This window comes from Epargyreus clarus, unplaced genomic scaffold (genome assembly GCF_041222505.1).
Source record: "Epargyreus clarus isolate Ecla_fem2 unplaced genomic scaffold, WU_Ecla_fem_2.2 ptg000003l, whole genome shotgun sequence".
NCBI classification, from domain to species: domain Eukaryota; kingdom Metazoa; phylum Arthropoda; class Insecta; order Lepidoptera; family Hesperiidae; genus Epargyreus; species Epargyreus clarus.
In genome coordinates, this window is record NW_027332211.1 from 509,209 (window position 1) to 522,421 (window position 13,213).

Genomic DNA, 13,213 nt, shown 5'->3' on the forward strand with positions numbered 1-13,213 from the left:
ATATATTTCGGTGGATAACGATGTAAACAGCGTGTCTAATATGAGCGCCGCGCGCGCGGTAGCGCCCTGCGAGCTTAGTTTTATATTGTCTTATATGTTCCAACCTAACCTAACTAAATAGTCAATGATGAACTGGCTTTGCAATTTCATTAGAACCTACACCAAATATCTTCAAACACAACTCAATTATTCCCATCGGTTGAGGAGTTACATATTTTGTCTCCGAGCCACATTATCAGACCCTTAAATAGTCAACGATGAACGGGCTTTGCAATTTCGTTAGAACCTACACCAAATATCTTCAAACACAACTCAATTATTCCCATCGGTTGAGGAGTTACATATTTTGACTCCGAGCCACATTATCAGACCCTTAAATAGTCAATGATAAACTGGTTTTGCAATTTCATTAGAACCTACACCAAATATCTTCAAACAAAACTCAATTATACCCATCGGTTGAGGAGTTATATATTTTGTCTCCACAACCCACTCTGATGCTCATCATATTTAAATGAAACCAACTTGTAGCAATTGTCCATACACGAAATTAAAGGCATTAAAAAAGTTTCATAAACGGCGAAGTTATGGCTGTTATATTTACATGGGTGGAGGAGTTCCTCTCATTTTCTCCAGAACCCATCGATGGATCCTAACCATATTTAAATGGGACCAACTTCCAGCTCGTCTCTACACAATAAAAAAAGAATTATTAAAATCGGTCTTCTAACGGCAGAGTAATTCGTGTACATACATAGAAAAAAAAAAAGATACCGTCCGAATTGATAACCACCTCCTTTTTGAAGTCGGTTAAAAAGAACGTAGTCCAAGACACGAGGCATTTATGTAGTAGTAAAAAATACAAAAATATTAACCGGAAAAATATTTACACTTATATAAATACAACATAATACCACAATACAACAAGCGTCTTATCTCATGAACCTACATCAAAACAAAATCCCCAAAACCTTACACAGACATGTTGCGTAGGTGGCAAAACCGTGATTTAAAAAATGAAAGAGTTGATAAACATTTCTGTGTTAACGGATTTTTCCTGAACTTTATAGTTCTTACTTTAAAAAGTTTCATCATTATTGTGTCTGGTTAAAAATGTTTGAAAATCGTTGATGTACATTACTACTAAACAAAAAATTTTTAACAAAAAATACAACCGACTTCTATGTCACTACAAAGTAAAAAATAATTGAAATAAATGTTGGTTTAGTACATATTTCTGAAGTCGGCGCTCAATATATTTCGTTGGATAACGATGTAAACAGCGTGTCTAATATGAGCTCCGAGTTCAGGAATATGTACTAAACCAACATTTATTTCAATTATTTTTTACTTTGTAGTGACATAGAAGTCGGTTGTATTTTTTGTTAAAAAAATGTTTTTCACCCTTTTTAGTGATGACATACTAACATTTATATTAATACAATATAAAATTGTATAAACGTGATCATGAATGAAGGTAAGGTCTGAGTTTACATTGATTGGAACCGCCCGCTCGCAGGGCCCTACCGCGCCCTGTTTGCTTAGTTTTATATTGTCTTATATGTTCCAACCTAACCTAACTAAATAGTCAATGATGAACTGGCTTTGCAATTTCATTAGAACCTACACCAAATATCTTCAAACACAACTCAATTATTCCCATCGGTTGAGGAGTTACATATTTTGTCTCCGAGCCACATTATCAGACCCTTAAATAGTCAACGATGAACGGGCTTTGCAATTTCGTTAGAACCTACACCAAATATCTTCAAACACAACTCAATTATTCCCATCGGTTGAGGAGTTACATATTTTGACTCCGAGCCACATTATCAGACCCTTAAATAGTCAATGATAAACTGGTTTTGCAATTTCATTAGAACCTACACCAAATATCTTCAAACAAAACTCAATTATACCCATCGGTTGAGGAGTTATATATTTTGTCTCCACAACCCACTCTGATGCTCATCATATTTAAATGAAACCAACTTGTAGCAATTGTCCATACACGAAATTAAAGGCATTAAAATAAGTTCATAAACGGCGAAGTTATGGCTGTTATATTTACATGGGTGGAGGAGTTCCCCTCATTTTCTCCAGAACCCATCGATGGATCCTAACCATATTTAAATGGGACCAATTTCCAGCTCGTTTCTATACAATAAAAAAAGATTTATTAAAATCGGTCCACTAACGGCGGATTAATTCGTGTACATACATAAAAAAAGAAGATACCGGCCGAATTGATAACCACCTCCTTTTTAAAGTCGGTTAAAAAAAACAAATTGTAAATTAATAATTTACAATTTGTTTTTTTTTCGTTTGTTCCGGTTAAAATATGTTCCGTTTAAAATAATACTTATTATAAAAAAAAAAAACAAAAAATATGACTCCTGAAAAATTATAAAGTGGAGGGAGAAGTAATGTAGACTATTTCGGTTCAACGACATACGAGTATATGTTAAAATCCCAAACAATGGGATGTACATACATACATACTCGTACATTCAAAAAACTAAACCTCTGTCATCCTTTGCCGACATTAATCCCAAATAGAACTGGAAAAATCCTGTTGGAGGTCGACTAAAATCATTCAAATTGGACACTTATATTTTATGGCACTATTTTTTGTATTTTTTTTAAATATAGGAGTAGCAGACGAGCATGCAGTCCACCTGATGGTAAGTGGCTACTGCCGCCCATGGGCATCTGTAATCAACCCCAGATAGGATTAGATATTCCTAGCTGAGGTCGGCCACAGATGCGCCGCTACCCCTGAGGACTAAGCTGGAACGCCTCGGAAAAGTATGCCTCCCTTACCACAACCTTCAAAACGGAACACAGCAGCGCCTAACACTGCTGTTATTAGGCACTATTATAAACATAAATATTTGTAAAGATGGTAAAATTAACGCCAGCCCACGAATAATCCTGTCATATTCAATGTACAAAGACGTTTCATACAAAACAGCTGAGTATTTCTGCTTACAAATAATAATCTCGCACACTCACACTATTCTCGTGTCAATCCCAAAGGACGGTAAATTTGTTCAGAGACCAGCGTCGAATTAATTAGAAGTAAATACATGTTTTAGTAACGGAGATTTCTCTAAGGATGCCGTGTGGGTTATTACTTCGATTTATTATGTTACTTGTCTGTGTCAGTTCATTCCAATCTTGCCGTCATAATATCATTAATTTGTATTTTTTACTTTATTTTATTTACGAGTATTTACACTATTAATTTGATGACATTTAAACTACTCGTACTTATCTCCATAAAATTCTGAATGTGTAATTAAATTTAGAATGTTTGTTAATATTGTTGTAAACTGGATTCTGATCTAAAGTATGTGACAAGGCAGGTATATAATACTTACACCCTCAAAGCTAGCACCATATTTGTAATTAATATTAGGTGAGAGATCTGTCCTATTTTCGGTCGGTTACAAATATCTACGAGCATCCTCGTGGCAGTACTTGGATTACATTGTTATTGCTTAAGGCACATAAAAAACCTAGAAATAAGGTAGTCTATCCGCTTAATGCGCTTAAAAAGGGTTTTGCCTTAGCTAATAAATTAATTAAAGATAAACTACTTTGATCTCGATTGATTGCAAAGTAGTATTATCCTTCCTAAATGAAAGTTGATTAACAAGTAACAGGCACCTTTAAAGTTATCATGATCCGCCAGCTGGCAGACAGCCCCGAGGGCTCTCGACCGCGACGGGGCTTTGTAGCCCGACGCTACGTCACTGCTGAGTGCCGCCCGCCTACGACACGTAGCGCGTAGACATGGTGATTCTACGCGATGCTACGTGTGGAAGTTTATACTAGACTGTATTAATTTACAATTACAAAAATATTCCTCTTAAAGTGGGTTAGCACCCATCATTATTAATGATTAATCTTTCCAATTTTTGCGTTATACAGATAGACATTTGACAATATTTAGTTATAACATAGGGCAGTTCTTATTTATTTCAGAAGTAGTTACGTGGATAAAACAATTTGAATCATATTATATATTTCTTGACATTCAATTTGGAGTTTCAGCGTTGTTAGAATAGTTAAAATTTTAGCGTACTTAAAACTCGTATGTTTATTTGAGACTAGGGCTTAAATATATAACAAGAATATTGATATATTCGAATAGTGAGCCTAATTTCAATTCATTAAAAAAATGCTTAACAATAAGTTTAAATAAACTTAAAATTATATGGAACACAAAAAAACAAAATGAGTGTAATATAAATGTTGAAATTTAAATTAAATTAGGTTAGCGCTAATAATTGAATAAATTATACTAATTTATGTTGATTGATAACACGCCGGGCCAATTGATTTGTTGGCCGTACTAACTACGCTCAATCATTTCTTGTAGTTAAATCTTGTAGATAATTGTCCAGTATAAAACTATAAAAGAACCTTGTTCAAGTGCTATTAGCTACATATAGAAAAACACTTTCTAAAACAAATATGACTGTTTTGGTATTTGTTTACGTATTTATCCATACAAATTCCAATCAGCGTCCCTACCGGATTGTATTAGAACTATAGTGGCTGTAACGTAACATTAAATGTCTAAATTGACATAATGGCGCTTTATGTTTTGTCTCTCTTTTTTGCGAACATGTGAGGCAGACAAAAATACTTGAGCACTTACTTATTGTTACGTTTACTCAGTCTACTGAAGCAAACGGAACAGGATAATGGATTGAGTAAACGTTACGTAAAATTGTAGGATGTTTAGAAAACTCATGGTAAGCATACAGTACAGTACATCTTCACCCTAGAGGGCTGAAATTCATATCACTGAGCTATCGCCACTTCACTAAATCCGCGCATTTACCACTTCATTTGCATAATATAAATAAATTAACCACCTCTATGAATTATTAACGACCTCCAACATTTCAGTACGAACTCACTACCGAATTAAAATTATTTTGCTTAGTAATAAAGTTCTGTGTTTACTCACTTTTGTTTACTTGAATAATTAACTGATTTCCCGTTAACCAAATAGTAATTTTAATTGAACGTTTATTTATGCAGGAAGTATTTAATAATTATTATTGAAAATAGTTATGTAATATAATTTCGATGAGTAAGGCATTCAAATTTAATTTCGACAATAGGACATTAAAATAAACACGTAAAGATAACAGTGCAATTATTAATAGTGATAGTATCCTCTTTGGTTCGACACCGACAGTACTTACGCACCTATTTTTGCCTAATAACAAATACTACGTATTAAGCACGGCTGTGTTCTGGTTTGATGTGTGTAAATGATGTATCCCTTACATAATTTTCTGGAGCATTCCAGCTTAGTTCGCAAGACTAGCGACGCACCTATAGCCGATCTTGGACATCCAAACATTAAATTTAGCTTCTCTTCTAGATCAGCATTAAAGCAATTTGGAAATTAAGCCGCGCAATAAATTCCACAATATTTGTGTTTGAATAATATTATTCTGAAAGTGGTTTGTGGGTTCCTCGTGTCCAATCAAGTGATATCTTGTCCCCGTCAAGTGCACTCCACATGAGCTTGTGGGCCGTTTATTATTATTCCTGTATACACATTAGACCCCACACATTCAGGTAGACAGGTCGTTTATTACAAGAACCTAAGCACTAATAACAAAACAATTTAATGATTTAATATAATAAACAACGATATAGATACGTACAACTTACAAAAACACAAAATAAGCTATGATGTAAAGTAAACTTATTTAAATTTATTTAACTTAATCAGCGATTGTATATAAACGCGCACAATTAATATATTATGTGATAAGACACACACATGCGGCGTTTCAACATAGTCCTACTAGAACCTAAGGCCGACCTGAGTTCGTTTCCTTCTTCTATATTATAAATAATGTCAGAACTTTTAATGTAATTTGCGCCTGTCGAAATGCACCTTAAGAGCTTATCAGATTTAAGATCAAAGAGAAAACTAGGCCAGATAAGGAACAGGCCAACGGAAATTATCTTTCAGGAACTTTCCATCCAATTAGAGAACCGATTATTTTTAACGAAACCGCTATTTTTCCTTAAAGTTTAACTATTTAGTCACAGCGTAACGTAATTGCTAATAAATTAAGAGCTAAATTGCGCTTTCTAAAATCAACTTTGCACTAAAATTTACTTATAATGTGTTATGAACATTCTTTAAAGAAGGAAAAAAGTAACATCCAGAATTTGAAAAATAATCAAAATGGATGATTTCGATATCTGCCTGGCCCGGGACTGAACTTGGTACCCGTATACACCTGGGTACGAAACCCATCTTTGGTATATATTCAAGTCCGGTCATTATCTTAGTTCTATCAAAAAGATTAAAATTTTTGATTTTGTATAGATTAATATGCCTTTGTTGTCTAGTTTACTTTTACAATTATGCCTCTTTATTATTTAATTTTTTTTTTAATAATCTTAAACCTCTTTAACTCTTTTATAAGTATAATTTAAGTGTGAGCGAACAGCAATTTGACAATATTAAGTTATAGGTATCATTTTTTACTTGTTTATTGGAGTGGTTGTCTTTAACGAATTTTCTTTACTTAAGAATTTTCTTTCTTTATCCAATATTTATTCTAACTGTTATATCCCAATACATATATGAAAACCTAATTTATGTAAGGAAAAATATTGATAAATTTGTAAAACGGTGTGACACGCATAATGTAAATACAAGGAACAAACATAACCTTTCTACACATGTTACTCGTCTCCACAAAATAAGTAATTCTTTTGTGGGTCAATGTATACGTTTTTATAATAAACTGCCTATCAAAATCAGAAATTTCTCAATTAATAAATTTAAAGTTATTATCAAAAGAAAACTTAGTCGTAAAGCTTATTATAAAATTTCTGATTATATTAATGATAAAACAGCTTGGGACTGATCAATAACATAATTATTAGTTAATTAAGAAAATGTCAAAGTGTAGCGTATCTTGCTGAACAAACTTCTTTTTTTTTAGATAAATGTAAAGCAAGATACTGGAGCTAATGCTTTATTAATTATATGTAAAAATAATGGCATTTAAAAAAAATAAAAAGAGAATAATTATTTTTAAAATTAAAAAAGACAAACCCACTGAGTTTCTTACCGGATCTTCTCAGTAGAGGTCGCGTTCCGATCCGGTAGTAGTTTAAGAAAATATTGTAACTGACAATTTGTAAGTGCCGCCGTTGGCCTATACAAAATAAATATATTTCATTTCATTTCATTTCATTTCAATAGTCTTACTATTTCTTTATTCCAAACTTTTTCTATTTAATTTTATTCAGGTCAAACTGCTTCGCAATTTGACTAATTCGTCAGCTTCGAAATTAGTTGATTAATGGAAATCCCGTTCAGACAAACATAGACGTTGCTATCTTTGTCGGAGAGCTGAAAATGTTTAAGTTCATTTTCTATTACTAAAGTAATGGGGATATTGGGCACGGTTGGTAGTCCCGACCGTGTCGATTGACTTAGTTCCAACGCTCGGTTTTCAGACTAGACGGCGTAGCTATAAGTTTCCTTTGAAAACAAAACGACCTATTGTGAAAAATATTATACTTTCCGGGGTTCCCAAAGATAAAAACGGAACCCTATTACTAAACTTCCGCTGTCTGTCGGTGTTCCGTCTGTCTGTCTATTAGTCTGTCATAGATATCTCTGGAACCATAATAGACACTTGAAATTTTCACATAATATGAACAAATATTAAAAATAAAAAATCTTGTAAATAAATGGGAGTCACCATACATAACCGCTAATTTTCGATGTTTTTGCTTTATCTATTACGATATAAAATTAGGATAAAAGAGTACAAGAGTTTTAGCAGTTAGAACTGTCCTTTAAACCTCCCAATTTATGACTTATGAATAGCAATTCATCTAAATGAACAGTAATTGTGTTGATGAATTAAATGTATTGATGTAAGATACAGGCTGAACTAACGTTATTAGTGCGAATACGTTAATACACTTGTGTCCTTGACAACATTTTAGACAAAGATCTTGCGTCATATGTTATATTTAAAGTACATTACTGCTATAATAAATAACTACATAATAAACTATTCATATTTAACGAAATCGATTGATTTTAAAAACGTAATTTTGCCTTCTTGGTATAGAGTTATAATTTATTTTTCATGGAACATGACAAATAATTTGTTATGATCCAAAGGAGATTTTATACATAAAACATTATGGTACAGAATCTCAAGATAATTAATACCTGAATTTAGAAACTTCATTAATAAAGTTTAAAAATAAGTTAATGATCAAGTTATTCTGTACTTCATTTCCACATTTTTCCGCTATAATTCCTTTATTGAGAAAAATGATAAATCAAGTTATTGTTTAAACTTAAAACCCTTTAATTTTTTGTATCTGTCCTTACAAATTATTTTAATCTTGGAATGCTAAACCCTTTGTTAGCGGCCTTTCAAAGATTCACGGACATAAGAATAGTAATACTACCAAAAGAATAAATTGACAAATTATTTTCTCTTTACACGCTTTTCATTTACATTACGTGTACACAGAGACCGTGCCAGAGCTGCTAGTCTATACAAAATTAAAGCATAAATGCTAAAAAAGCACAATATAAAAACTATTACTAGTAAAAATAGTTCTACTTCGAAGTACTGATGCCAGCACAGGTTCGCGGACAGCGGCCGCAAGTGCTGCGTACCGCCGTGCCGCAGTACGTACTCTGTCCACCAGACGGCGCGCTCCATTGCTGACAGAGGCTCGTCGTTAATGATCTTGTTAAAACGAACTATATTTTCTTTATAGCTGAAAATAATAAAACCAATTTTTTCAAATTCACCATTAAATTGAACTTATTAACACTACATTACATTTAACTAAATTTTCAATGTTTAAAATTATCTCTAGTTGCCTTTATAATTAAACGCTGACAAGGCCGAGCTAAGATTACAGTGTCTATTTTAAATACAGAATTACGAAGTTATTATTAATACAAAGCTTAATTTGAGGTATTACCTCCCTTAGTCAAGCAGACGATAAATTATCCAAAACAATATAATAACATACGTTTTATCGTTGATTACATCGACGATTGATCTTTCAAACTCATCTTCTGTAAGAGTATTCAAGTTTAATTGAATCCCAATTCTGTGGCGTACATAATTTTCAACATTATATCTCTGGTCTCCATATACCGGTATACCAATCATGGGCACTCCAGCAGCTATACCCTCCTGTGAGGATTGTAGACCTCCTTGAGTTATGAAAAGCTTAATTTTTGGGTGCCCTGGAATCAACAAGAAAAGCAAATTATTTAAACCAATAAAATAAGATTTTAAATAAAAAATAATGTGTATGTCTATTGTGTTCTAATAATTTAGAAATTTCCAAGTTAGAAAGAAAGACAGAGACCCTAAATACTTATACCTTGAAAATATTTTTAAAATTGTAGCACTATAGCGAAGCGTCGTAGTGTAGGAACTTAAACACTTTGTCCTTTATTTTCCTCATACGGAAATATTATTTATTAGTGAGCAATTACAACCCGCAAAACTAGCCTGTAGTAAAAAGGTATATTTACTTACACTGAACGTACTACAACTCAAAAAATTCAAATTAAATGAGATGTTCAAAAATACAAGTAAGTGTACAAAATTACACTGTCTACTATATATTAATAATAAATGATAATATATACTTAGAAGATCGGCCTGCGGGAACCATGTTGAAATCTTGATATTCTTAGCGTTCTCAATTTCAATGTGTTTATCTCTTTTCCATAGAACTTCGTAAGGCATCTTCGAAAAAACTGTTGCCATCATTTCCAACTTCTCTGGTGCCAAAGAAGATGTATTCACATTGGTGCCAAAACTCACATAAATTACTCCGTTCTCAGATGAATCTAAAAATGATTGGAGGTCCTATAAAAAGAAAATTTAATTTAATTATTTCATATGTAAGAGCAGCTGAGTCAACCATTTTAATTAAAGAAATAGGTCAGGTATTACGGTTGATCAATATTCTTACTGGATTCCAACACTTGTCTGAATCATAGCTTTCCTTCCCTTCTCACTAAATAATTTCTTAAAAATAAACATCAGTTACCTGTGGCAAAGCACTAACTGGTTTTATATGCAGCCCTCCCAAATAAAGTATGCTCTTGGGCAGTGGAGGATTGTTCACCCAAACGGGATGTATACTTTGGTAAAACATATTCACACTTTCGAAAAGTTTGCTCAAAGGTGCAATATCCGATCCAAAGTGTCGCTGCAACATTTCGTTCTCTTCAGTTTCATGAGAATATATCATATAATCAGCTGTAAAGTACGTGTATACATTTTCCATCTTCTCCCACAACGTAAGGTTGTAGATCCGTTGAACCGCAGAAGTCGGATACAGTAGAGGATGGTTGGAGGTCCCGAAAAAAGTATACATTGTATTAATTGGACCAAATGAACTAATTTGAATAACAGGTGCTTTGAAAACGTGTGTCAACCCTAACGTCGAAAGTATAGTGCACTCAAGTATTAATAAATCGAAATACTTATCCTTATTGTTTATTAGTTTTTGGAATTGTTTTAATTGTATTTGCTTTTCCAAAGTCTCAGTAAAAATTCTCAAATACTCCTTAAAAATAGCGGCAGCATGTTTTCTATGGTATTTACTGGAAAGGCCAGTTTTCCATATATAATTATACTCCTCTATGTTGATCTCTGTCAGATTTGGCGGCGCTTTTCCCGGTGGGAAGGCAGGATGTGTGGTGACCACCACCACTTCGTGTCCCCGCTTAGCAAGCTCCTGAGTCAAAGCTCTAAATACAAATTGGTGACTCAAACACGGCGTTGGGAACACACCTAGGATTCTTGCCGCGTCCGTTTCAAATAGAAACGCGCTTAAAACTATCACTAGTAACAATAGCCGAGCCATTATAATTATACCCGTGCAATAAATACTTAACACTGTTTTAATCTATAATATAATTTACTGAAAATAATGTTATTTAAATGAATAAGTATTTAAATGCGAATCTTTATATACCACATCGAATACTGGCCACATCATATACTGCCTACATTATAATAACTTAATATTTACACACATGTAATCAGTAAATAGTGAACAACTGTTACTTACGCAGTTACTCATAAAAATAAAGTAGTCAATGAAAATTAATTTTACTTAGTGATATGATAATTGCTTACTGCTAAGATAAGACCTGTGTCCATGAGTCAATTCATAGCTGTTAATTTGGATGTATAGCTTACTTTTCTTTCTTTAATTTAATTAGATATATCAGCTTATTATTTATAATAATAGAGTAGCAGAGAAGCATGCAGTCCACCTGATGGTATGTGGCTGCCCATCGACAACGGTAAGCGACCCCAGATAGGAATATATTCCTACCTGATGGCGGCCACAGATGCGCCGCTACCCCCGAGGACCAAGCTAGAACGCCTCGGAAAAGTATATCTCCCTTACGACACCCTTCAAAACGGAACACAGCAGCGCTTAACACTGCTGTTATTAGGTAGAAATAGGTGTGTCAGTGGTGACGCCGTAGTCGAACTACAAATGGTTATACGTTCAAAGCTTGTTTGTTAAATGTTATCTCCAATTTGCCTTTTATTTTTTCCTCATCAATAAGATTAACAAGAATGAGTTAACTATGTTAATCGCAAATCGCACTTAAGGAACTGTTTTGACTATCGGTATATAAATCCGAGTGAAAATTTATATTTTATTTTTTATTATGTCTTCTGTTGATTATTTTTTCTTTGACTTTTTTTATTGGATATTTTTGGCTATTCAAAGCAAAAACAAACATGGGCGGGTATGGTCGTTTCAGGATATTGAAATACATTGCACGTATTCATCGGGGAAGTTTATGAACATCAAAGATGATACTCATTTTAATGAAATAACATCTGTTATCAACAAAATGACTAAATTTTCTTTTCATGTTGAATTAAGTGTTTTCGACTCTTGTTTTCCTGTCCCTATTAGTAGACATGAAAGGAGAGAGAAGATATTTTTTGTATCTCATCCACCTTTAGTGGTATACAAGTTACCTCCATTAATTACAAAGTTGATAACGAAACCAATTAATCGTTTGATAAGGTGTAAAGAGGGCGAATAAAATTAAATTTATATTAAGTAAGTACTTAACATGAAATGATATGAACTTTCATTATACTTATTTATTAAATATAATATTCTTATTAAATTTTCTCATTGTTATCAGGTTGTTGACTCGCTCTTTGTACACAATTTCCGATCGTGCACAAGTCCCGGGTTTAAGTCCGATCCATTGGATTTTAATCTGATTATGTCGAGATATTTTATGTGTGCAATCACGGCTCCCACGATAGGGACATGTATTTGTATATACATATTACAAGTAGATATAAGTTTTAAAGGAAGATTAGAATAATTATGTGTAAAAGATATTTTTGGTGATATATTAGTCTAGTGGTACCTACTAGAAATTATGATATTAGGTATGTATACTAAAGGTACCAATATATTAAAATCAAGTTATTCTTTTCTTTTTGGCTGGCTCTCGCTATCTGTACACGTAATAGATTATTATTACATATCACTCATAATACTTTTCGTCCCAAAAACTATTATTTTTAAACCTGTACACAAAAATAAGCACGTGCAACGGCTAGGGTGAACAGCGTCTGAAATGAAACCAGAGAATCGTTTTAAATAACACCCAAGAGGTATTCAGGTTACACCGATTAATTAATGAAGTAGTAGATAAGTCCATTACAGGCGCTCAATAGACCGTGGCGTGTGATAAAGACAGGCCGAAACATTCGGGTGTGGATAAATCAAGCGATGCTCGGGACGGGTCCATTAGTCCGTTCCGCTAGTAATTCAAACGGACAGTGTTAGACAGTCTATTGCAATGGACAGGAAATACTCCCTTTGTTATGATTCAGGTTAAGATTAAACTTCTAATCATTATTCACATAAATAACTGGTATCAATGAAAAAGCAAATGCGGAGAAAATGCAAGAACGCGGTAAGGTTTCAATATGTTGGTTAGTAGTATGTAGTAGGTAGTAAATGTATATATTATTTGAGTTGGGACCTATTTAGTTAACTTTGAAAATAAATATAAAAGACGAGAAATATATAATAACGACCCTCGTGGTGTGCGATCATCATACCGGTCTGACACGTAGAGGGGCCCGGGTTC

General features: G+C 33.3%; 2 protein-coding genes across 4 annotated transcripts in view; one reads left to right on the forward strand and one right to left on the reverse strand.

Moving 5' to 3' along the window:
* The window catches only part of Dscam3 (Down syndrome cell adhesion molecule 3), a 187,498-nt gene that overhangs the window by 82,419 nt on the left and 91,866 nt on the right, over nucleotides 1-13,213 (forward strand). The window lies entirely within an intron of this gene.
* On the reverse strand, nucleotides 7,262-11,135 carry LOC140749354 (UDP-glucosyltransferase 2-like). The gene is made up of 4 exons (XM_073082411.1): nucleotides 10,111-11,135; nucleotides 9,704-9,926; nucleotides 9,073-9,292; nucleotides 7,262-8,811 (listed from the first exon to the last, which is right to left on the reverse strand). The coding sequence occupies exons 1-4, from the start codon at nucleotides 10,930-10,932 to the stop codon at nucleotides 8,514-8,516; spliced, it is 1,563 nt and encodes a 520-aa protein (XP_072938512.1). The 5' UTR covers nucleotides 10,933-11,135; the 3' UTR covers nucleotides 7,262-8,513.

Excerpts from the sequence above, each read along its gene's own strand:
- LOC140749354 (XM_073082411.1), bottom strand. The coding sequence starts at position 10,932 with ATGGCTCGGCTATTGTTACTAGTGATAGTTTTAAGCGCGTTTCTATTT. Across the intron at positions 9,927-10,110 it reads CAGTTAGTGCTTTGCCACAG|GACCTCCAATCATTTTTAGA; the intron begins GTAACTGATGTT and ends TTCTTTTTATAG. Across the intron at positions 8,812-9,072 it reads GATGTAATCAACGATAAAAC|CTATAAAGAAAATATAGTTC; the intron begins GTATGTTATTAT and ends TATTATTTTCAG.